General features: G+C 37.2%; 1 protein-coding gene across 2 annotated transcripts in view; it reads right to left on the reverse strand.

Annotated features, from left to right (window-relative positions):
- LOC127497135 (mannosyl-oligosaccharide 1,2-alpha-mannosidase IA) overlaps window positions 1-17,237 on the reverse strand; it is a 232,690-nt gene extending 215,453 nt beyond the window's left edge. The window contains exon 1 of one of the 2 annotated variants that reach the window (XM_051865342.1): window positions 15,255-17,237. In XM_051865342.1, the coding sequence (XP_051721302.1) occupies window positions 15,255-15,803 (549 nt within the window). In that variant the 5' untranslated portion in view covers window positions 15,804-17,237. The remainder of the gene's footprint in view (window positions 1-15,254) is intronic. The other variant, XM_051865343.1, reaches the window with a different exon arrangement.
- Between the last annotated feature and the right edge of the window lie 5,882 nt (window positions 17,238-23,119).

The raw sequence follows: 23,119 nt of genomic DNA on the forward strand, positions 1-23,119 counted from the left end.
TAGTCGACATTATCGACAACATCGACAATAAAAAAAAATTGTCAACAAATATTTTTGTTGTCGAATTTTGAGTCTTTTGATCTCATATGACCTATTATTTGAAGGGCCTGCAATAACGCGGTTTGACCAGTGGGGCGCTGTAGCGCAATGTAATGCAGCCCACCCGGATCCAATCCAATAGAAGAAGACACGGTGCTTCGGAGTGCGAAGTGCCAAACAAAGTCGTACCCGTAAAATTTGGGAGTTTAACATAGCATAAACATAACAAACATAACGTTTAGCATAACTACATTAAAATGCTGTCATGCAGGGCCACCAACTTTCATTCAAACTCACTGTTCTCGCGCTACACGTTCATTTTCTCACGCAGTGAAAGATACATAGCAGAGCAAAGAGGACACAGACAGCGCGCCGACAGATGAGACAGATCAGGTTACTTTTGATATAAAACAGTCTCGGCTTTTAAATTCTGTCAATTTTACTATGGGATTCAAACAATACATGCGGTTTTGGCGCTCTTCAATGTTGCGTGACAAGCGGCACATGAACCTATCTCTTTCTCTTTTCTGCTATTACAGCACGAAATAAACATGAATGAAAATCAAAAAAGTATGTTTAAAGATACAGTACAACTTACTGAAATTAAATCCATCGCTAATGTACTCAATCAGTTTTAACCGCAGAAAGACGTCAATAAAACAGCTTGCAAACTAATGTCACAAAATGTTACATTTACCTCAGGAAAGCCATTCAGTGATGATCATAAACTCGATAGTAAAAAAGAATATTATATATATATATATATATATATATATATATATATATATATGCACAATATTACATATTCATATTTTTACTCTTATTAAAAAGTTATTATTACAATTCCCAGACTTAAAGGAACACTCCACTTTTTTTGAAAATAGGCTCATTTTCCAACTCCCCTAGAGTTAAACAGTTGAGTTTTACCGTTTTCGAATCCATTCAGCCGATCTCCGGGTCTGGCGGTACCACTTTTAGCATAGCTTAGCATAGTTCATTGAATCTGATTAGACCGTTAGCATCTTGCTCAAAAATGACCAACGAGTTTCAATATTTTTCCTATTTAAAACTTGACTCTTCTGTAGTTACATCGTGTACTAAGACCGACGCAAAATGAAAAGTTGTGATTTTCTAAGCCGATATGGCTAGGAGCTATACTGTCATTCCGGCGTAATAATCAAGGAACTTTGCTGCCGTACCATGGGTGCAGCAGGTACAATGGTATTACGTAGCACCTCTCACAAATGTCTCCATGGTTGCAAGGCACGCTAATATCATTGCGCCTGCTGCACCCATGGTACGGCAGCAAAGTTCCTTGATTATTACGCCGGAATGAGAGTAAAGTTCCTAGCCATATCGACCTAGAAAATCGCAACTTTTCATTTTCCGTCGGTCTTGGTACACGATGTAACTACAGAAGAGTCAAGTTTTAAATAGGAAAAATATCGAAACTCTTTGGTCATTTTTGTGCGAGATGCTAACGGTCTAATCAGATTCAATGAACTATGCTAAGCTATGCTAAAAGTGGTACCGCCAGACCCGGAGATCGGCTGAATGGATTCGAAAACGGTAAAACTCAACTGTTTAACTCTAGGGGAGTTGGAAAATGAGCCTATTTTCAAAAAAAGTGGAGTGTTCCTTTAATAAAAACACAGTACCAGTCATTGTAACAGTTGGACTATTGATGACTTCTGAGGAGAAAAGAAAACCTGAAGTAGATTGGTCAGTACTGAATTAAGTTCTCTTTTGAACTTGAATGGACAAAAACACACAAAATCATGTCAAAATGCCTGTTTTTGGCAATTATCCTCGTAAGCAGTCTTAAACGAGATAAAAAGTACTGTAAAGAGGAAAAGAAAATCAGATGCGTGTCATATCTGTGTCATGTGCTTCAGGTCTTAAAGTGACAGCAGCCAAATAAACCTGCTGCTGTCTGTGTCAATGTTGATCAAACAACAAAAGAAGAAAGAAAATCACTTACTGCTTTTGACTAAATAACTTTTGTAGCTTTATTAAGGATTAATTCTTATTAAGGTCACTTAAATTAAATGTTATATTTTATATAAAGGCTATTAAATGTTAAAAATGATGATTATTAATTATACTGTAATGCTAATTGGCTACAATTAATGGTTAAAATTGAGAGAAAAAAAATCCATTTAATAGAGACATCAGTAGCAGTATCGGTACTGGTCATAATGGCCTTCATTAGTAAAAAGTTGCCATTAAACATTTAAAATATACCATCTTTATATTGTTTCTATGTTAATTTGGAGATTCAATGTAAAAAAAAAAAAAAAAAAATTATATTAATGCAATTAATCCTGATTAATTACAAAAAAATATGAGATTAATTAGTTATTTTTTTAATCGATTGACAGCACTATATATATACACACACACATAACATATACACACACATTTTAAAAAAAAATACATTATGATACATCAAGCAAGAAAGAGAAAGGAAGTTGGTCTGTCATGATAATGGATAGTCACTCAGCAACTAAAACAGGGAAGTTTGGCATTTTCTGAAGCGACGCTTCATTAATTATCACTTTGGGTTATTATAATCTGCAAGTCCACAACGCACTGACGTACGATCATTAAATGAGACTGCAACAGATTTGCTCTTTGCTTCTTTCTGTAAACAAAGTGGGCAGATATTGTCACTCCCACACAAGTTAAACAGGAAAAATGATTCAAGTCCTTTGGGCTGTAATGATTTCTGTGTACCGCTGTTTCATTAACGGCCTAATTGTGTTGGTAATGAACAAAACACCCTTCCCAAAAGCAGGGCACCGTGCTGAACATCCAGATAATTAAAAACTATTTCTACCAATGTCGCCCCAGTGGAAAATCACTTACAACGCCTGACTGAACCGAAGACGGCATTCGCAATCACTGGAACCAGGTAAAATGATGCAGAATATGATCTTGATGAAATGTGTCAAGACGTCTGAAATGCGACGCTTCATTTCAAATAGTTTTGCATTAAACAGCATATTTGTGAAATTTGCTACTTGCATGATTTGCATTCCTGCTCTGATCTTTATTGAATGAAGAATAACTCGAAAATATAATACACGGAGTCTGAGGCACCAAATTTAATAGAACAGCTCAAATCAAATCACAAATTCAGACATTTGAATACATTCTCCACTGGTTTATGTTCCCGAACATAATCACACATGATGTTTCTCAAATTATATTGCAGAAAACACATCCAGGTCACAATTCATCCCAAAAAGAAAAGGAAAAAAAAGGCTATTTTTTCTATTTTTTAAAGAAAATTAACCATGAACCATTAATTGTTTTTGCCTGGTGGCATCAAATCACTTTCATTTGTTAAAGGGATAGTTCACATGAATTTCCTTGTTCTGTTGAACACTAAAGAAGATATTTTGGTTACTGACATTATTCAAAATATCTTCTTTTGTGTTCAGCAGAAGAAAGAAACTCATACAGCTTTGGAACCACTTGAGGGTTTGTGAAAACAAAAGGTACAAATCATGAATATCCACCTACAAAAACACAATTTTCCATCGAGACTTTATCTAGGGAAGTAGATTAAGCTGCAGATGGAGCTTCTTAGCAATAACATCTTCAGAGACTATTATGAATTGTCATCTACATGACTACCTAGTGCACAGCGCCAAAGGCAACGACCACACAAATGGACAAAAGGAATGAGCTACAAATGATAGAATAACACAGGAAAAAGAGAGCGGTGATAGTAAACAGACATGAGCGGGTATAACTTATCGGTCCTGCACCTGAAAGAAAATTGGGGTGAGCAGTATGACAAAAAGGTCTAAAATCTGTCCAAAAAGTTAGTTTAGATCAGGAATAGCATTATATAAATCACATTTTTGCTGAAAATTCAACAAAAATAAAAGGGTTATGTATTAAAGTTCCCCTATTATGCTTTTTTGAATATTCCAAATCACAACAGACTGGGCCATCTGACCAATCAGAGCAGAGCAAGCTCGTGGAAAGGAGGGGTTTAGAAAGACTGAATCTTCGAATTAAGACTCTTTGAGAAATTAGGTTATGTACAATGTATATTATGTGAAAACTGAAGTGTTTTTTGACCTTGTATGTATGCAAGTCTATTGTATGTGACTCCAAAACAAAATTAGGAACCTTTAAAATGGCATAATAGGGGCACTTTAAATAACCACGTGTCCTGTCTTTCCACAATGTAAACAGTACAGGAAAATCTCTACCAGCTGACACGTTTCTACTGTAGCATGGTCTATAATGTCATACCGCCAAACCCTAAACAGAATCATGACAATGTCATTGTCTCCTTCTCAAGCGTCTGATTTTCTATAATTAGTATGTTCATAATTACACTGCCAGTGTGTGGTGGAAAAAAGCAGAGGTTTTCAAAGTTGAATCAATACAGTGAAGTAGACCGCTAGCTTAAAACCTAGAATTTGAACTCTAAATACTTTTGAGCGCACAATGGAAAACTCTTGTCCCCAGCAGAGCGTTTGGCTCGGAGCAGAGCACAGAGGTCACGTCCACCCATGTCTGCTTACTGGAATCTGATGCAAAGTAACTCAAAATAACAAACGTGGAGGATGGCGCAACAAGAAAAAGAAACAAATGAGTCCTTTAGAGATTAAACAACCGGTAAATCATTTGCTTTAACTGACCTTGATCCAAAACTTTAGCATTTTGTAATATTTTCCATGCACTAGAAAATCCATGTTATTGCAAATAATTTAAATAGAATCGCAGTGCTTCATCTCAAGTAGTTTTGCATTAAATGGCATTTGAGAAGATTTTTGCGCTAATCTTCACTGAAAGAAAACACTGTAATATAGCCTAATATTCACAGAGGCACAACAGATTTAATAGAGACACTAGAATTAGATCACAAATTTAAACCAGACATTTTAATACATTTTCTCTTACAGCACATAATCACAATGATGTTAGTACAGTATCAAATTATACTGCAAGTACACTTAAGGGCCGTTCACACAGGACACACAATCAAAACAGCCAGATGGAGAGCATCAGCATGAGCTTCCACAGAGTTCCATGGAAAACCTGGATACATATTGGGGAAATTTTGTGAGGACAAGAGTTATGTAAATTCCTATAGTGAGTAAATAAATACAAGTTTAAATAAAAGTTGTGTGTATGGTAAGATTTTTTTAATGTTATTGAAATAAGTATCTTCTGCTCACCAATGCTGCACTTATTTAATGGAAAATACAGTAAAAACACTAATATTGTGAAATATTATGACTGTTTTCTATGTGAATATATTTTAAAGGGGTCTTTGATTGTGATTTCACTTTTTTTAACTTTAGTTAGTGTGTAATGTTGCTGTTTGAGCATAAACAACATCTGCAAAGTTACGACGCTCAAAGTTCAATGCAAAGGGAGATATTTTCTATTACAGAAATCGCTTTTTAAGGACTACAACAAATGGCTTGTAGGGACTACAATGAGCTTCTTCCTGGGTTTGTGACATCACTAACCCTAAAATTTACATAAACCCCGCCCCTGAGAGCACACAACAAAGGGGGTGAGGCCATGTTGGGCTGCTTTAGAGAAGAGGAAGAGTTGTTGTAGTAGAGTGTTGTTACCATGCCGTCATTTTACGCCGGACTGCTTCACAAACGAGGGTCAATTCAACGCTGGATTTGCACAAAAGATTAACATGACGACACATGCTAGTCGATAAGTTGAATCAACTCCACAGCAACTACATAAATTTATCCACTAACCATTCAGAAACGTCCAGATTCATTCTAAAAGTTGTAACTTCTTCCTGAGTCTCTCCATCAGTGTTCGACTCCGGTTTGAACAATGTAAGGCTGAACACCGTTACTGACAATCCTCATTTTGGCTGCGTGAGATTCTCCAGCTTTGTTGTTGTTGAGCAACCGAAGCGCGAGCTGTTAAAGCTCCGCCCTCTTCTGGAAAGGGGGCCGGGAGCAGCAGCTCAGTGTTTTTGCTCACACCCAAATAGGGGCAAAATATGCCTAATATGCCAACTTGCTGCTCAAGAAACATTTCTTACTATTATCCATGTTGAAAACAGTTGTGCAGCTTCGTATTTTTGTGGAAACTGTAATGCATTTTTTTTTTTTTTCCCCAGGATCCTTTTATGCTTAAAAAAAACAAAAAAAACAAACAGCATTTCCAGTTATGCTCTTGCTTGCAATCCAAATGATTAATGATTCACAAGTAAATTGGTCTGAATTTGAATGACTCAAATCCTTTTCCAGTGACTAAAAACAACTTGCAAGGTCATGGAGAATCAGGCAAAATCAGTCAAAAAGTTTGGATGCACATTTAAATTGGAACTTCTTTTAACTTGATACTGCATATTAAAAAAAGGGCAGAGATATGTGAACAACAACAGATGTGTACAAAAAAAAAAAAAATATAACATTGCAGAAGGATTGCAAAAACATCTCCTGTGTGAACAGCTCCTTACGACATCAGTTGTTGGTTGACCGATATGGGGTTCTTAAAAGACGACGCTGATGCTGGATGGCAGAAAAATAAATAGCTCAAAAACCTTACTGAAACAAACTCAATCCCCCGGTTTCACAGACGAGGCGTAAGCCTAGTTTCAGACTGAAATGCATGTTTGAGCTGTTTTAACTGACAGCAACAGTACTGTCACCTCTTAAAATATGTCAGTGCCATTGTTTTGTCTCAAGATATACATTAGTAATGTTTTTTTTTTTGTTGTTTTTTTTAAGGCATGTTTATAAAAGCTACTTAAATGCCCTAATTGAACTAAGGCCTAATCCTGGCTTAATCTAAGCCCTGTCTGTGAAACCAGGTCAATATTTACTTAAAAAATGACTAATTATCAACCCTCTACAATGCGAGTAAATCAGTCACGTATGCGACCAAATTTCATGAGAGGCAACTAAAAAAAAAAAAAAAAAAAAATGTCTTATGCAAGGCTTGTTGACAGAACTGTCACTGTCCCGATCGGACCATTGCAGCGATGTCATGAAAGTTTATCATTTGCACGTGTAGATAACCCGTGCACGTTGTGTGGGAAGTATTGTGCGCGTAAATTGCACATCTGAAGCACGCATCCAGAAAGCCGCATCCGACAGCACACGAGTACTGAACTGAGCTCTCTTTCATGTCTCATGCTTGAACGGACAATTTCACACAAAATTATGTCAAAATGCCGCGAGTCAAAATTAGCGAGTATCCTAGTAAACATAGTTGAAGTTAAATACACATTGAATTATGGTACTCAGAGAGTTATGTTTTATGCAATACTTTTGATAGAGGGAAACAAGATACATTTCTACTTTAAACATTATTTATTCTTCAATTCCTTTTGAATATAGAGCTGCTTTGAGATCCCCATATCTATGGGATTAAACTATATAGGGTCTTGAAAATGAAGATTTCAATAGGAATGTTTGTTAAGAATGAGAATCTAGAAAGATGTTAACATATCTTGAATACTTTTAGAGTTACATGCATGCAAACTTTGGAAAAGGAATATTTATAGCACTCAGGTATGTTCTATGAATTGATTTGATAGAAAAAGACGAGATACATTTCTAATTTTGACATTAGCCTATTTGTTCTTCAGATAAGATATCTTTAATACTTCTTGAGTTACAGGCATGCAAACTTAGAGGCAAAAAACACAAGAAGTGCTTTTTCCCCATTTTTGAACTGTTGCTGTTGGCATTTAATGAAACAAAGATTGCTAAAGTCAACAGATTTTATTAATAGACCTACCAATCTCTGTGTAAAAATAAAATAATGATCCTGCCATCTTTCAAAAGTCATTTTTACACCCCTGTAAATTGGCTACTCAATTACTCAGTAAATATACATCTGTGACATTTAATATTTTGGCTTTCATCACTATTTATGATAGTCTTTCTACAGAAAAGAATATTAAAATCAAGGGAAGTTTCCGAAATTAGGTTGATAAACTCAAAATAAACTCAATTTTTTTCATTTGCATTGTTCTTGCATTCCATGTAAAAAGTCTGGCGAGTAAAATAAAGAATTTACTAGCCAATGGCGACTCAAGCTTCAGTGTGTCCATAGAAGGTTGAATGTTCATTAATCAGCCTATCCAAAACCTCAGTTACAGTCATAATTGCTCCAATAACCAATCTAGTCTATATCTAGCCAAGTAATCACATCAAGTTTAGTTTGCAAAGACTGTTGAAAAACTCTGCACATATCGAGAAAGTCAAATCTAATCTCAGCAGCGCAGGATAAAACAGAAGAACAGATGCTTTAATCATGACTCTCGTTTAGCGGCCGCTCTCCATCCCCCGTTTCAATAGCCAGGAGCTAATTGCACTCTCCTGCCCCCTCACCAGTAGCTCAGAGGCCTGCAGCGTCCTCCTCCGCTCCGAGAAGTGGAACAGGATCTTGGCTTTCCTGAGAGGAAGCGCTCAAAGCTCACGGCTCCTCTCTTCGCTTCCACCCAGCCTCGGGTGAGAGCTGCCAAGCTGCTCCTTGTAACTCTATCCATCTCACAGAGCGGTGAACGCCCATTCAGCATGTCCCAACAGGGGATAAACCCTCCAGTCAGCACCCCGTGACAAAAGCAGGGAGGCTCTGATGAATGAGAGGTCATAGACTCGACAAGCTTCGCATGCTCGTGGATACGAACCGCAAATTCCTCTAGACTTTCTGGGGAATGTCAAAAAACACTGTCAAGAACATTTCCAACAAAGAGAGGAGCTTCAGGAGCAGCTAGACGAGATTATATAGCCATGTCATTTATAAGAGGAAAAGATCTAGATAAATACAGGAGTAAATACACCCACATACCAAAAATATAAGCCCCGCCTGAAGGTTTATTGAATGGGTTTTTGGTTAAATGCTTAAAATGAGGTCTATGGTGAACACAAGCTCAATATATTTTCACGTTTTATTCTACAACATAAAATACATCAGTAATACCCTCTTGTGAGGGTCATTAACAGGTAAACTCATCTACGCACTAGTCCATAATTACAACCTCGTTGAGTTTATAATCGCACTCTTGCATACTACTTTAACTCAAACTTTCAGGGAAAATGTTTTTAAACAGTTGACTGAAGCTTAGTGATGGTGACGCTGAAGTCATGTGACCGTGGTGTTGTTCATTTATAGCCTGCATTTAGCTTTTGACTTCTGCTGATTGTCTTTACGCTTCAAAATTCATAAAAGTTGCGTTCATTTCTGAAGATTATCATGATGAACAAACTATGTGAGACTCATAAGCTTTTGTTAGTCACAGACCTTATTTTCGGCAATAATCCAAAAGTCAATGGAAAAATCCTATTGGGTTTTTGTCGAGGGATTCAGGGTGATGCGAACTTACGGGTTAGCCTACAAAAATTCGCCATCCCTGCTCCAGTATATGAGTATTGATATCGAAATGAATGCTACAATGCAAAAAATAAATAAATCTTTCTGGTCCTAAAATAGGCCTTATTTTCTTTATGCAAAATATGTTGATATTTATGCAAAATAAGCATTCATTTATGTTTGATTTATGCATTGATAAGCATTGATTTGATTTATGCAAAATAAGCACTGATATTAAAATTAACACCACAATGCAAAACATCATAATGGTCCTAAAATAGACTTCATTTTATTTATGCAAAATATATTGATATTTATGCAAAATAAGCACTGATTTATGTTTATGCAAAGCAAGCAATGATTTATGTTTGATTTATTGAGCACTGATATTAAAATTAATTGTCACAATGCAAAAATTATAATGGTCCTAAAATAAGCTTCATTTTCTTTATGCAAAATATATTGATATTATTTATGCAAAGTATGTTACTATTATTTATGCAAATAAGCATTGATTTATGTTTGATTTATGCAAAATAAGCATTGATATTAAAGTCCCCCTGTAGTCAATACTTTTAGCCCTTAAAACTCTGCTTTGATCACCAAAATGATCATATTTAAATGTTTTTTCCTGTGAAAAAAAAAAAAAAAAATTCTTAATGCATTCAACAGCTTGAATGTAACTCTACACCCTTGCCTCATTTAATATACATAGATCTATGAATATGATAATTAGCCCCGCCTCCACTCGCTCAGAAATCCACTCGGTCAACTTACTGAGGCTTAACTTGAGGCTCAACTTACGCTGCACAATGGTATCGCTTTTTACAATGTCAGACACATAACAGTAATTAATATGATTAGCGTTTTGCTTGACCAGGTTATCAAACGGCTAATAATGTGTTGCTAATGTTACAGCAAACCATGTTGACATTCACGAGTCAGACAGCGGTCTTCTAACAATCAGTATCCTTAGAAACGCTTTGAACAACTCAGAACGTCAGTGGAGAGAGGCATATAGTTCATCATAACATTGTAATATGCATCATACACCCGCTATATTGCTAAATCTACATGATTTTTCATATCAACAGAAATATATACCAGCAAAACCTTCTTTGGAGACTCCCTTGTGCAGTCAATTAATGATATGCTAAAGCCCGCTGACACGTTGACGTGATTGGTTACAAGGTAGTTTGTGACTGTCAGAAACACCAGCGATTTCAAACCACGTTTTTGAGAATGTCTTTGGTTCACTGCAGTTTTAAAGAGAAATACTCAGCAGTGGTGTTGACTTATGAATTTGCACATGGTTTGTCTTAAAGCATATTAAAAACACCACATAGATTTATATTTACAACATTAAAAACTTGATTTTCACCACAGGGGGACTTTAAAACTAACAACATAATGAAAAACATCATAAAAGAGGATTTATTGTTTTGTTTTTCCAAAATCTGTTATCTTATGTTTTTTCTTTTCAGTTGAAATTAACTGTTTTTGTGAGATTCACCCATCGTGAGGTGCTTTCAAGCACTTCTATCAACATTATTTGAATTTCAAAAAGTGTTTCATTGGACTACTTAAATCTGGTTTAAGATTAGCCTGTCCATAAATGACACACAACAGAAACAAATAGTAGTTTGTCACTTCAGGTCAATCGGACATCCACTCCCGTCTTAGCGAATGGTCCTGAGCCAAGATAAACTCGGACCAGTGAAGCTAGAAGTTTGAATATTTGACTTGCACCGTCACGGTTGATGCAACAACTAAACAACCAATGGTCAAGGAGAACATATGTAAAGTCAGTCCTTGTTTTTAAGCCCATAGAGCCTAAAGAACACAGTGCTGAACACCTGCTGAATGCAAATGCAATAATATTGGCCAAACAGATTGAGAAGCTGCAACTTTGGTTGACAAATAAGCAAAACTACCATACTTTAGTACATTTTCACTCAGAAACTGCTAATTAAACATGAAAGTTTGAAGTAGAAAGACTGATTTAGTATTTTCTAGCAAAACTATCTACAATTGTTGTATTTACAACTTTGAAAGTGTATGCACTGTTTGCCAGGACTGATAACAAGATTTGAGTTCATATTTCAAATAGTAATTTATATTATTTCCATCAGCAGTTTTTCCTAAATTGGCTAAAAAGCTAAGAAACGGATGGCCTAATGTTTTGTACGCTTTGCATACTTGCTGTAAAACTGTGCTGTAAAGATACTAGAGAAGATACCATGGTATTCAAAAGGCAAAATTAGCTTTTTTGAAAAATCCATACTGGTCGAACACTGAATCTCTAGAAGAGCTGATCTTCAGAAGTCTCTCATCTGCCGGATTATTATTTAATGGAGCTGTTTATCATGATTAGGTCAGACATGAATATGCATCGCTCTGACAGGAGGCGGCACAGAGGGAAGCCAGAGGCGTCCGTGTAAAAACAGCACAAACGGCTTATTCGTAAATAGTTAATTCAGCATGTGGCTTTAACGGCAACAGTATAAAACCTCCATGAATCACTGAAATGACATGCAAGTAGGTCAGTGCAGGTTAATACACATCACAGAGTACACAAACAGACAAGAAATTAAAACCAGTCACAATCCTGGTCTTTTTATGAATGATTCATTGCACATTATATTGAATACATTATATCCAAAGATAACATCTTTCCTTATCCGCCGATTCTCATCTTCTTCCTGACTCTATGTAACGCTCACTTGACCATCCAATCAATTCCTGAGCCTTAAAATAAAGCCCCGCCTACATTTGTCTTTGAAAATCCGGTTTCACTCAGAAACATGTCAGATTACAGAAGCGAAATGGGTTGTTTCACACTGATTTTAAAGTTCAATGAAACGGCATGTGTGAAAAGTTTTTTTGTTTTGTTTTGTTGCTTGATTTTGCTTTTTTCTTTCATTTTATGACTCCAGCCTACAGCAAGGTAAGAAACTGTCCAATACTGGCTTTGCCACCACAGCGTTTTATAAATACCCCGTGGCTTTGGAAAGCATCCAGCGCTTCTGACACTGTGAAATATGATATAACAATAGAAAATTCAAAGGAGAATTTCAGCTGTAGAGAAGACACATTTTAATATGCTCATGCAGGAAACGTACATTGTTTCTACAGTTATTCATTTCACAAAGTCTGACAAAAATGACTTCGGCAAGTTAGAAAAATCAATATGATGTCAGCAAGCTAGACCTTACTCTTGAACTATTGTGAAACAATATGAACCTGAACAAATAGCACTTTCACTCTGACATTTCAAGGAAAAATTCACCCCGAAATGAAAATTCTGTCATCATTTCCTTCCCTTCAACCCCAATGACCTCAAACATTAAGATGAAATTCTAAAGGAAGTCCTGAAATAACAAAAGTGCTATCAAGCTCCAAAATATCAACAACAACAAAAAAAAAAAACACCACAGAGTGAAAAAGTGTCATACATTAGTCTAGCAAAGTAATGCATACAACTTGTGCACTATATTCCTAGACTTCTTAATTGTTTTATATGAGGAACAGACCCAAATTTAAGCCATTATTCATTGATAAACTTCATCTCCACTGCAGCTCTCACATCAAATGAGTCTTTAGAGAAGTCAAATTAATGTTGAAGTCAATGACATTGCCATTCATTCATTAAAAGAAAAAGATATTCTTCAAAATTTCCCCTTTGTGTGGATAATCATGAGGGTTTGGAACAACATGACAAAAATTCTGAATAATTCATAAATTATTCTTTTAGAGTAAAAGTCTCACTTTACATGCAGTGAGATACGAAAAAACTTTCACACAATAGCAACTTTAAATAAGATAATCAAAGTATTAAAAAAATAATTTTGCATCTGGTATGTGCAGCCAAATAGTAAGCTACAAAAAGTGCATAATGTAGTATATATATATATATATATACACACACACACACAGTATATAAATGTAAATACATGTCAAGATTCATCATAAACAATAGCAAATTTCAACTAAATAAGACAAAATATATAAAAAACAACAGTAAATCTGACATGCACAGCAAAGAAAAAATAGTAAGCTTCAAAAAATATTTTAAATAAAAATGCAAATACACCCATAAACGTAAAACTAGATTTTAACACTTACTTTGGAGGAAAATAGTGGTGTTTGCACATGCAAATCTCACAGCCATGATAACAGGGCATTGCTATGTGATTGCTAAGGTGTTTTGGGTGCATGTTTACTGGACCAAGTCAAAATAAATTCCATATATTTTGCTTTCTATAAGCTGAAAAGCACACCTCTCTTCAACAACATGATTTGAGGAATCATTCATTTGCAGTACAAACTGTGAGAGCGAGTTATACACTGAAGTTTCATGCTTAACAACAAATATCAGCAATAATAATAATAATGAATAATAACTGAATCATGCTTAAAAGTGTGTGTGTGTGTGTGTGTGTGTGTGTGTGTGTGTGTGTGTGTGTGTGTGTGTGTGGTGTGGTGTGTGTGTGTGTCATCCCCATGTGGGAGGGAAACTCATTCTGATATAAGAGGTTTCACTACCACACCAGAAACAGCTCTAACGATCATTGATTCACCAAGACAGATTCAGGAACAACAAACCTTCACTATAGCACAGTCAATGTCTGTATTCCACATATCAAAGCATATCGTTGACTGAAAGACAAAAGGTTTCTTTTATCTGGATTCAAACCAGCAGCTTCAAACAACTGTCACAAAAACACCAGCAGAAAAGAAGCCTGAGCACTCACTGATAAGTGTCAGTTCGGAAAGTGACACGTCAGTAATTATCTGCTCATACGGATGTATGGGTTCTATGGGATTAAAAACATATGGAGACAGGGGCTAGTTGTCACACTGGATATATCTCAGGGAAAGTTGTCACATGTGCTTCATATGCAGTTTTGTTGGCCAATAGTTTGATATTTTAATGAATCGTTTTGCATTTCATAAATTTACAGTTTCATTTTGCATTTAATATGCAAGAACAATAGTGTGACAACATGCCCCACAATAGAGTTCAATGTGTTAAATAAACTATATCTTGTTGCCATATGTTTTACACTTTACTCCGACTGATTTATATTGACTTTCACTGGAATAAATGTGACAACTAGCCCCGACTCCCCTATAGCATTAGGCATCTACACATCAGTATTGCCTGGTGCTGTTCTCCTCAGATCCAAAGCAATTTAGCACTAATTTATCATTTAACAAACACTTTTATCCCAAGTGACACTAATTACAGGCAAGTTTCAAACCTACAATCATTTAGGCTACACAACTATGGAAGCCTATTTCTGCCACATCAGAAAAAAAAAATCATGCTTTGGTAAATGGTTATGATAATTATGATATAAAGTAAAAACATACACTGTAAAAGATTTTGGAGGTCAAAACTCAATTTTATGTTGACTTGCTGCATCGATAATTTTCAGTTGGCTCAATTAAATTATGTGAACTGAAGGTCTTTTAACATCTGCACTTTAGTTGAACCAACTGAAAACTTTCAATGCAGCAAATTAGCAAAATTTTGCCCTAAAATCTTTTACAGCATACAATCATATGACATACCAAGTCACAATTATGAAAAAGTCAAAATTAAGAAAAATAAAGTCATTATGACATGAATCAGTTGAATTTCTATGACATTTCTATACATAATAATGACTCATAATCTTGACTTTTCATGTCAATTTTGAATCTTCATTATGACAGTATGTCAATTTCGACTTTTTATGCCTTAGTATGTCATCATTTTGGCTTTTTATCCCATAAATATAACTTGATTATGATTTACCAAAGCATTACTTTTTATGTTGCAGAAATGGGCTTCCATACACGACAGACAATAATAACAGGCATCCATGCACACATCTCACCTCTTTGACTTTCTCCCTCCGCTGAAGCGTCTCGGAATCAGATGGATTTCCCTGGTCCTTCCCCAAAGCTGGTTTCAGCAGGCACTTTTTAAACATCTCATAGCTGAAAGCGCTGCCGCGCTGGCCGTTGTGAGCGGCCGAGGTGACCCGCTCGTCCCTGGCCGCCGGTTCGTGCGCCCTCGCCGGACTCCACTCGTCCTGCGCTTTACTCCCAACAGATCTCTCCACAGTTCTCGCTCCATGGGTGACCGAGGGCTTGCGGCTCACTTTCAGTTTGACATTCGCCTCACCCCCCTTTATACCCGCCCGCTGATGCTCTTGATCCACGGGCACCTTTTTGGAAAGCTCATTGTCGGAGCCCACGGTCACGGCGGGATTCTCGCTCTTGGAGAGGAAGATCCGCTTCAGACGCACGGAGTCGGGTAAAAAGAAAAGAGCCCCGAAGCACAGAGTTACCAACCCCGACAGGAACAGCAGAAAGACAAATTTCTGAGACAGACGAAGCCCCATGCCCGATGCTGAGACACCGGGTAACTTTCGGAACACCATTTAAACTCTCAACTCACGCGTCACGCACGATTATACTGTGGATACACACTATCTTCTCTTGTCTGGCGGTTAGAAAGCACAAGCGACACGGCTGTTGTGCAAACTGAACTCTCTCCTGGTCAAAGTGCCTAAATCTTTCGGAATCAATCGATTTAAGAGACCACAGGTGGCGTCAGCACATTTGCGCACAGCAAGAGCGTCATTGCGCATCACTGTGCGCTCACTGCTTTAAAACCTGCTTCCTTAAGTTTCAGAGCAGTCATGCAGCATCTCATCTGAGAGAACAACTTGAGACTTTAACGTCTTAAAGCAACAAAATATTACGCACAGCCACGCTGCTTTCTAATGATGATGATGCTCATCAAAGAAATGAAATTGAAGTAGCATATAATAATATCTTCAGCCAAAATTCATCACATTAACACACTGCTTTCTGAAAATGACAATGATGCTCAACTAGTAGGCGAAATCAGGCGTAAATGCAAAACCTAAAGTTAAAGCAGCATTTAAGTAGTCTATAATGGCATGCACAGCCAACATGCATCACATATTAAATGCCTTATATTAAAAGTGCCTGCAAACACACTAAAGATGATCACCTATGAGACCTGCTTTAAAAAAAAAAAAAAAAGTTAAGCAGCATTTAAGTGGCCTAAAATGTCATGCAAACCCAATGCATTTATCAAAATGCAAGTGAATTTCCTACAAACACAGCTTTCTGAAGACCATGCTCCACTAGCTGACAAAACGCACTTTAAAAAAGTGAAAGCATCACATTAAATGCCTTATATTAAAGGGCAAGCATCACCGTGCTTCCACACAACTGCTTTCTAATGATGCTGATGATGAAGGCTTACGGTCAAACAGCGCAACACTGAACTTTAGCAAATGAAATAAATATGACAACCCCCAAAATTGCAACCTCATAGGTTACTTCACAATATCTATTCGCGTTTGGCACAGTGCACATCACTCCACGAGTCAAGAGCTGCAAAAATACATCCAAAGATCAAATCAAGAGTGTCCGCGAACCGATGAAACGCCGAAATTCGGTCCAAGTGTTTGTAAAAACTGTTGTTTTCCCTCGGTTTATGCGCCGTGCACACTCTCAACTCTTCTATGCTCCGAAAGTCTACGTCCAATGCATGAAGAAGGATGTTTGTGCTGGTAAAATGTGATCGACAGATGGAAGGGTCATTCTTTGGAAATGTAATCTAATGAAAACACGCTGTATCTTGCCATTACTGCGCGTTCTCTTCCGCGCTCGCCTGGTTTATCACCAGAGAAGGACGGAAGAAAAAGAACGCCGATGAAAGCCGATCTCTGCGGGAAATTCTCTTGCTGTAAACGCCTGGAAATGAAGCCGTTATGATCCGCAAACAGACGGCGAAATAGAGCTCAGTGACTCTACGACTATCCTGGGCGGTCTGCTGCAAACGCCTTTGATCAGCAGCAGCAGCAGCAGCAGCGGTGAGGGGGAGCGAGTCATTAACGGCGCCGCACGAGCGCAACAGCGAGCAGATAGATCCATCGTGTGGCGTGTTTGGGTATAAATTTAGAGAGCGTGGTTTCCGCTCAATGAAACAAACTCCGTTTGTATTTACAGTGGGGAATATAAGTTTGTTTTCATTTTCAGTTCATTTTGGGGATTTGGGTCTGTATGCTCTTAAAAATAAAGGTTCTTTACTGGCAATGGTTGCATGAAGAACCTTTAATATTCATATAACCTTTCTATTGCACTACAAAATGTGCTTTAGATTATTAAAACGTTCTTCACATTAAGGAAAAAATGGTTCTGTTCACTTCTGTTAACTTAAAGGGATAGTTCACCTAAAAATGAAAATTCTGTTATCATTTACTCACCCTCAAGTGGTTCCAAACCTGGTTTAGGAATCGATCCCTTTAAAGGTTCTTTATGGAACCTTCCACTATCTATGGCATCGCTGTGAAACCTCCATTTTGTAAACTTTAGCTGTGTTCAAAATTACCCCTATACCCTCATTCACTATTCCCTACATTAGTCCACTAATATAGTCCACCTGAAGGAGTGAAAATGAGTGAGTGCACTCAGACACTGAACACTTTTGCATAGTTTGTGCTTGCTGAAACTTAGCAAACTGACAGCTCCTGTATTAAGTACCCTGTCATAGAAACTAGCATTGGCCTATATAAACCTTAATTAATTTAATAATTGAATAAAAAGGACTTTATACCTGTATGATATTATGCTGTACCCACATTGAACCAGTGGTTTGAAAAATGGATGGATGATTCAGCTGGCGAGACGCAGGAATTCATTCGGCACCCGACTCTTACAGTGCATTATGGGTATTCTCTAGGCGTTGAAGCATAGTAAAGACTAGGGCTGCATTCCACTCCACTTTTAAACACGCACTTGCAAACTTCCACAAGTACTTCCCATTTTGACGTGCGTTCCACTTTGTGATGTGGACGAGGAAAGTTTATATGGACAGACACTCACTCCCTCAATTTTGACAGAGGGTGCGAGTCTACTTCATATGTACACTTCAGGCAGCACCATATACCACAATGCAACACGATTGTGATGTCACCGCATAACGCATTTCATTTACCCCACCACAAACAACTCTATGATATATTAATTATTTTTTTAATATTTAAAACACACACACATTCCTCTTCCACTCCTCCATGACGACATCACGGAGCTGGTGGATGTTAGAGACCTTGCGCTCCTCCACCTTCCGTTTGAGGATGCCCCACAGATGCTCAATAGGGTTTAGGTCTGGAGACATGCTTGGCCAGTCCATCACCTTTACCCTCAGCTTCTTTAGCAAGGCAGTGGTAGTCTTGGAGGTGTGTTTGGGGTCGTTATCATGTTGGAATACTGCCCTGCGGCCCAGTCTCCGAAGGGAGGGGATCATGCTCTGCTCATTCATGGTTCCCTCAATGAACTGCAGCTCCCCAGTGCCGGCAGCACTCATGCAGCCCCAGACCATGACACTCCCACCACCATGCTTGACTGTAGGCAAGACACACTTGTCTTTGTACTCCTCACCTGGTTGCCGCCACACACGCTTGACATCATCTGAACCAAATAAGTTTATCTTGGTTTCATCAGACCACAGGACATGGTTCCAGTAATCCATGTCCTTAGTCTGCTTGTCTTCAGCAAACTATTTGCCAGCTTTCTTGTGCATCTTTAGAAGAGGCTTCCTTCTGGGACAACAGCCATGCAGACCAATTTGATGCAGTGTGCGGCATATGGTCTGAGCACTGACAGGCTGACCCCCCACCCCTTCAACCTCTGCAGCAATGCTGGAAGCACTCATACGTCTATTTCTCAAACACAACCTCTGGATATGATGCTGAGCACATGGCAAGGCCTATTCTGAGTGGAACCTGTCCTGTTAAACCGCTGTATGGTCTTGGCCAGCGTGCTGCAGCTCAGTTTCAGGGTCTTGGCAATCTTCTTATAGTCTACGCCATCTTTATGTAGAGCAACAATTCTTTTTTTCAGATCCTCAGAGAGTTCTTTGCCATGAGGTGCCATGTTGAACTTCCAGTGACCAGTATGAGAGAGTGAGAGCGATAACACCAAATTTAACACACCTGCTCCCCATTCACACCTGAGACCTTGTAACACTAACGAGTCACATGACACCGGGGAGAGAAAATGGCTAATTGGGCCCAATTTGGACATTTGCACTTAGGGGTGTACTCACTTTTGTGGCCAGCGGTTTAGGCATTAATGGCTGTGTTGAGTTATTTTGAGGGGACAGCAAATTTACACTGTTATACAAGCTGTACACTCACTACTTTACATTGTAGCAAAGTGTCATTTCTTCAGTGTTATCACATGAAAAGATATAATAAAATATTTACAAAAATGTGAGGGGTGTACTCACTTCTGTGAGATACTGTATATATATATATATATATATATATATATATATATATATATAGAATGCTGCATTAAACAATTTCGAAAGGGCAAAAATTAAATAATAAATCATTGCGGATTCCAAGTGATCAAGGGCTTAGGACGTTCCAATTCAGCCCATTGCAAAGGTTCTGCCAGTAGTGGGCACTCATGCAACATAAGCATGAGATTTTGCTTCACTTCTGGCCATTGCTCTATCCCTTCTAGCCACAACCGTTGAGCATACATCGGTTGTACACTCGATGTTGCGGTGCATTGTTGGATTGAAAGAGTGCACTCAAGAACATCTAGTATGGTTTCGGACACTACAAATGGCTGTCCCCTCAAATAGTGCCCTATTAAGGGTATAGGGGGTGATTTCAGACACAGCCCTTGATTTTTGTTAGCTGTCAATAAGAATCTTCAACACATGTGCAGCATTTTTAATTAAATTTAATTTTGCGCGTAAACAACAGTCCATTCAGTGGGTTGTACTATCGCTGTATCACATTCTTGAGTGTCAATAATTCATCTGATGCAACATTGAAAATATACCTGAAACATTTTTTGGTGACAACTTTGGAAAACGTGCTATAGGCTTATTGCACAGACACCTAGCACTAACAGCCTTGTTTTCTTTTACAAAACACTAAATCTATGTCCATAGATTAAATGCAAGATGAAAAAAAAATGCTCATAATTCATATAAACAATTCAGTATGCAAATCAACTCAAAGGTACAAAGCCAAAGGTGCAGTAAGTGATTTCAACCATTTTGCTAAAGGAAGTAGAGTAGGCATAATACTTGCAGTTCTCAATCCGTTAACATTCCCACTCGTCTCATCGGCTGTTGCTGGGCTGGTGTGGGATTTGACATCTTTGCTCATTTGCCCAGATTGTTTTGAGTCTATCACCTGATAAATTTTGTCAGTATGACAAATCAAATAGGCCACAAAGTAGGCCTGTTGGCATATTTCATCAGAATACGCAAATATTTTTGAATGGTCGTCAATAAAGAAAGATGGTTTTTCAAGGTGGAGCAAATGGGCCTTACAAACCAGCCAAGCCAGAGACCTTGGTTTTGTTAACTTCTCTTCAAAACCCCGCCCTTCAAAGTGATATCAGCCAATTAGATGCTCTTCAAAACCCCGCCCTTCAAAGTGATATCAGCCAATTAGATGACAGCAAACCTGAACATGTGCAGGTGTTCTCAGATTGGCTAAATTATTCTATAAAAATAGGTTACAGCATTGTCAGTGGGAGATTTTAAAACTTTAATCATAGAAAACATAAATCCCACACACTACTCAAGTTTGCATCATCACAAACATTATAATGAGCAACATTTCAGTCAATTGACTTACTTTAAATTAACTTTAATCTTAAAAGTATAAAGAAAAAAATGTTTGAATAGAGTCATGCAGCATATTCTGCTTATTCTGGGCCTGTAATCCATTCACTCTTAGAAGAAAAGGTTCTATTTAGTTCTTCAATCAATTTTAAAGAACTCTTTATGCCAACAAGGTTCTATATAAGGAAAAATGTCTTTCATGTATTACTTTCAATGGATTATTTCATTTTTTCTAGTGATAAAGTATGTTTACAAGCTGCTTAATTCATAAAAGTTAATAAAATAATGAATTAAAACAAAATTAATTAATTAATTAAAACTAAATCCATAAAAGGTTCTATATATGAAGCACCTGATAGAACCCTTTAAGGTTCTATATAGAACCTTTTCTTGTTGAATTCCTGATATTCTGCTTGTTGAGAGAATGTTTAATCACACCACTGGCATTTTGTCTAGATTTAACTTGGTTTAGCTAAGCAAAACGATTCACAAGTTTAAAGCGAATAAGCAACAATCAAGGCAGCAATCAATACAGAAATTCAACAGATTTTCCAATCAAACTGGACAGAGACAGAGAGCAGTTTTCCTGGAACAAAATAAGACGAATGGTCCTGATTAATCTGGTGTTGATCATTAAGAAAAAAACAACCAACCACAGCAGAAACAAAGTTAGTTAAAGGAAAGGTCAAGAAAAAAGTATAGTGCAGTCGGCAGCAGAAAATTTCCATTCAGTGCTGATTGTTTAGGTCTCGCGGGACGGCTGTTTACAGGCCATTCCTAATGGGAAATAATTATTCCCAACACAGGATGTTTAATTCAGCTGAACAGGAGATTCAGAGAACAGACACGGTGTAAACGACCTGCTATAAAACTTCTCGACAATAAAGTGATGCTTTGATTGCAAATATGATTGAATTATTCTGGAGAGTTGAGACAGATCTGAACTTCACATTCTCATATACACAAGCCAGTTTGTTTACTCTCTGGCATTATGAATTTAAATATCAAAGTGTTTGACAGACAGTGATTTTGCATAGAAAAAAATAGCAATGCTCCCTATTTAATGTTCTTGTGCATGAATAAGTTTAACATTTAAAATCACTGCATATGATTCCTCCTAATCTCAAAAATTATAGCAAATAATCTAAAAGGCCATTAAAACACTGAAATTAAAAATGTCTAGCCGGAAAGGGATTCCCTCTGGCCATGAATTTGGAAAATGTTTCCCAAATGCTCAATATGAAGCATAAAATACTCACCATATGCAGACTTTCATTTTAGGTTTATTGGCGCAGATGCAACAGTCTGATTCATCATTTGAATATCTCAGTAATGGGATCTAAATATCACAGAAAGACACTTATCTCAGCACTCAAGAGCAATCTGGGGCAAATACTGTAAGCATATCATGATGCAAATAGGTCACATTAATCTCACCAGCCATATCAAGTTTCATTTCTCTGCTTCTCAGTGAGTCAAAGCAATTTAACAGCATCCAAACAAGAATAAATAAACACTAACATGGCCAAAAGAGCTGCTGTGTGGTCTAAACCCAACTTCTCAGGCTCAGTCTGGCATTACTCAGAAAAACGTCAGGATTATGAATGTTAAAGAGAGATGGGGTGTTAGCCTCATGTATTTTAGTGTCACAGTCTATATATGAAAAGAATATGAAATGATAAAAACACAAATAGCTGGAACGTGTTTAGCATTAGATGCACAAATCCAGGTTTCTTTGAAATGAAAACCATTAGTTTATTTATGGCTTTTGTTTTAGTTAATGATAATAACCCCGAGGGAAAGTAAGTAAATAATCTCATTTCCATTTTATTTTTTATGTAAATTGTAGGCCTAGTGTTTACTGCAATCTCAAATATTTAATGCTGTAAGAAAAGAAAAAAATCTAATTAATATGATCAATAACTAGCCCTGACTGAATGAGCTTAATTTAGACAAAATCTGGATTTTGATCTTTATTGCTAGGAAATAACAAATCAAGGTATAAAACTGCATTTAGACAACATGGTTGCAAAATAATAATAAGTAATAAAAAAATATAGC

The sequence above is a fragment of the Ctenopharyngodon idella genome, chromosome 16, assembly GCF_019924925.1.
Source record: "Ctenopharyngodon idella isolate HZGC_01 chromosome 16, HZGC01, whole genome shotgun sequence".
In the NCBI taxonomy this organism is placed as follows: Eukaryota; Metazoa; Chordata; class Actinopteri; order Cypriniformes; family Xenocyprididae; genus Ctenopharyngodon; species Ctenopharyngodon idella.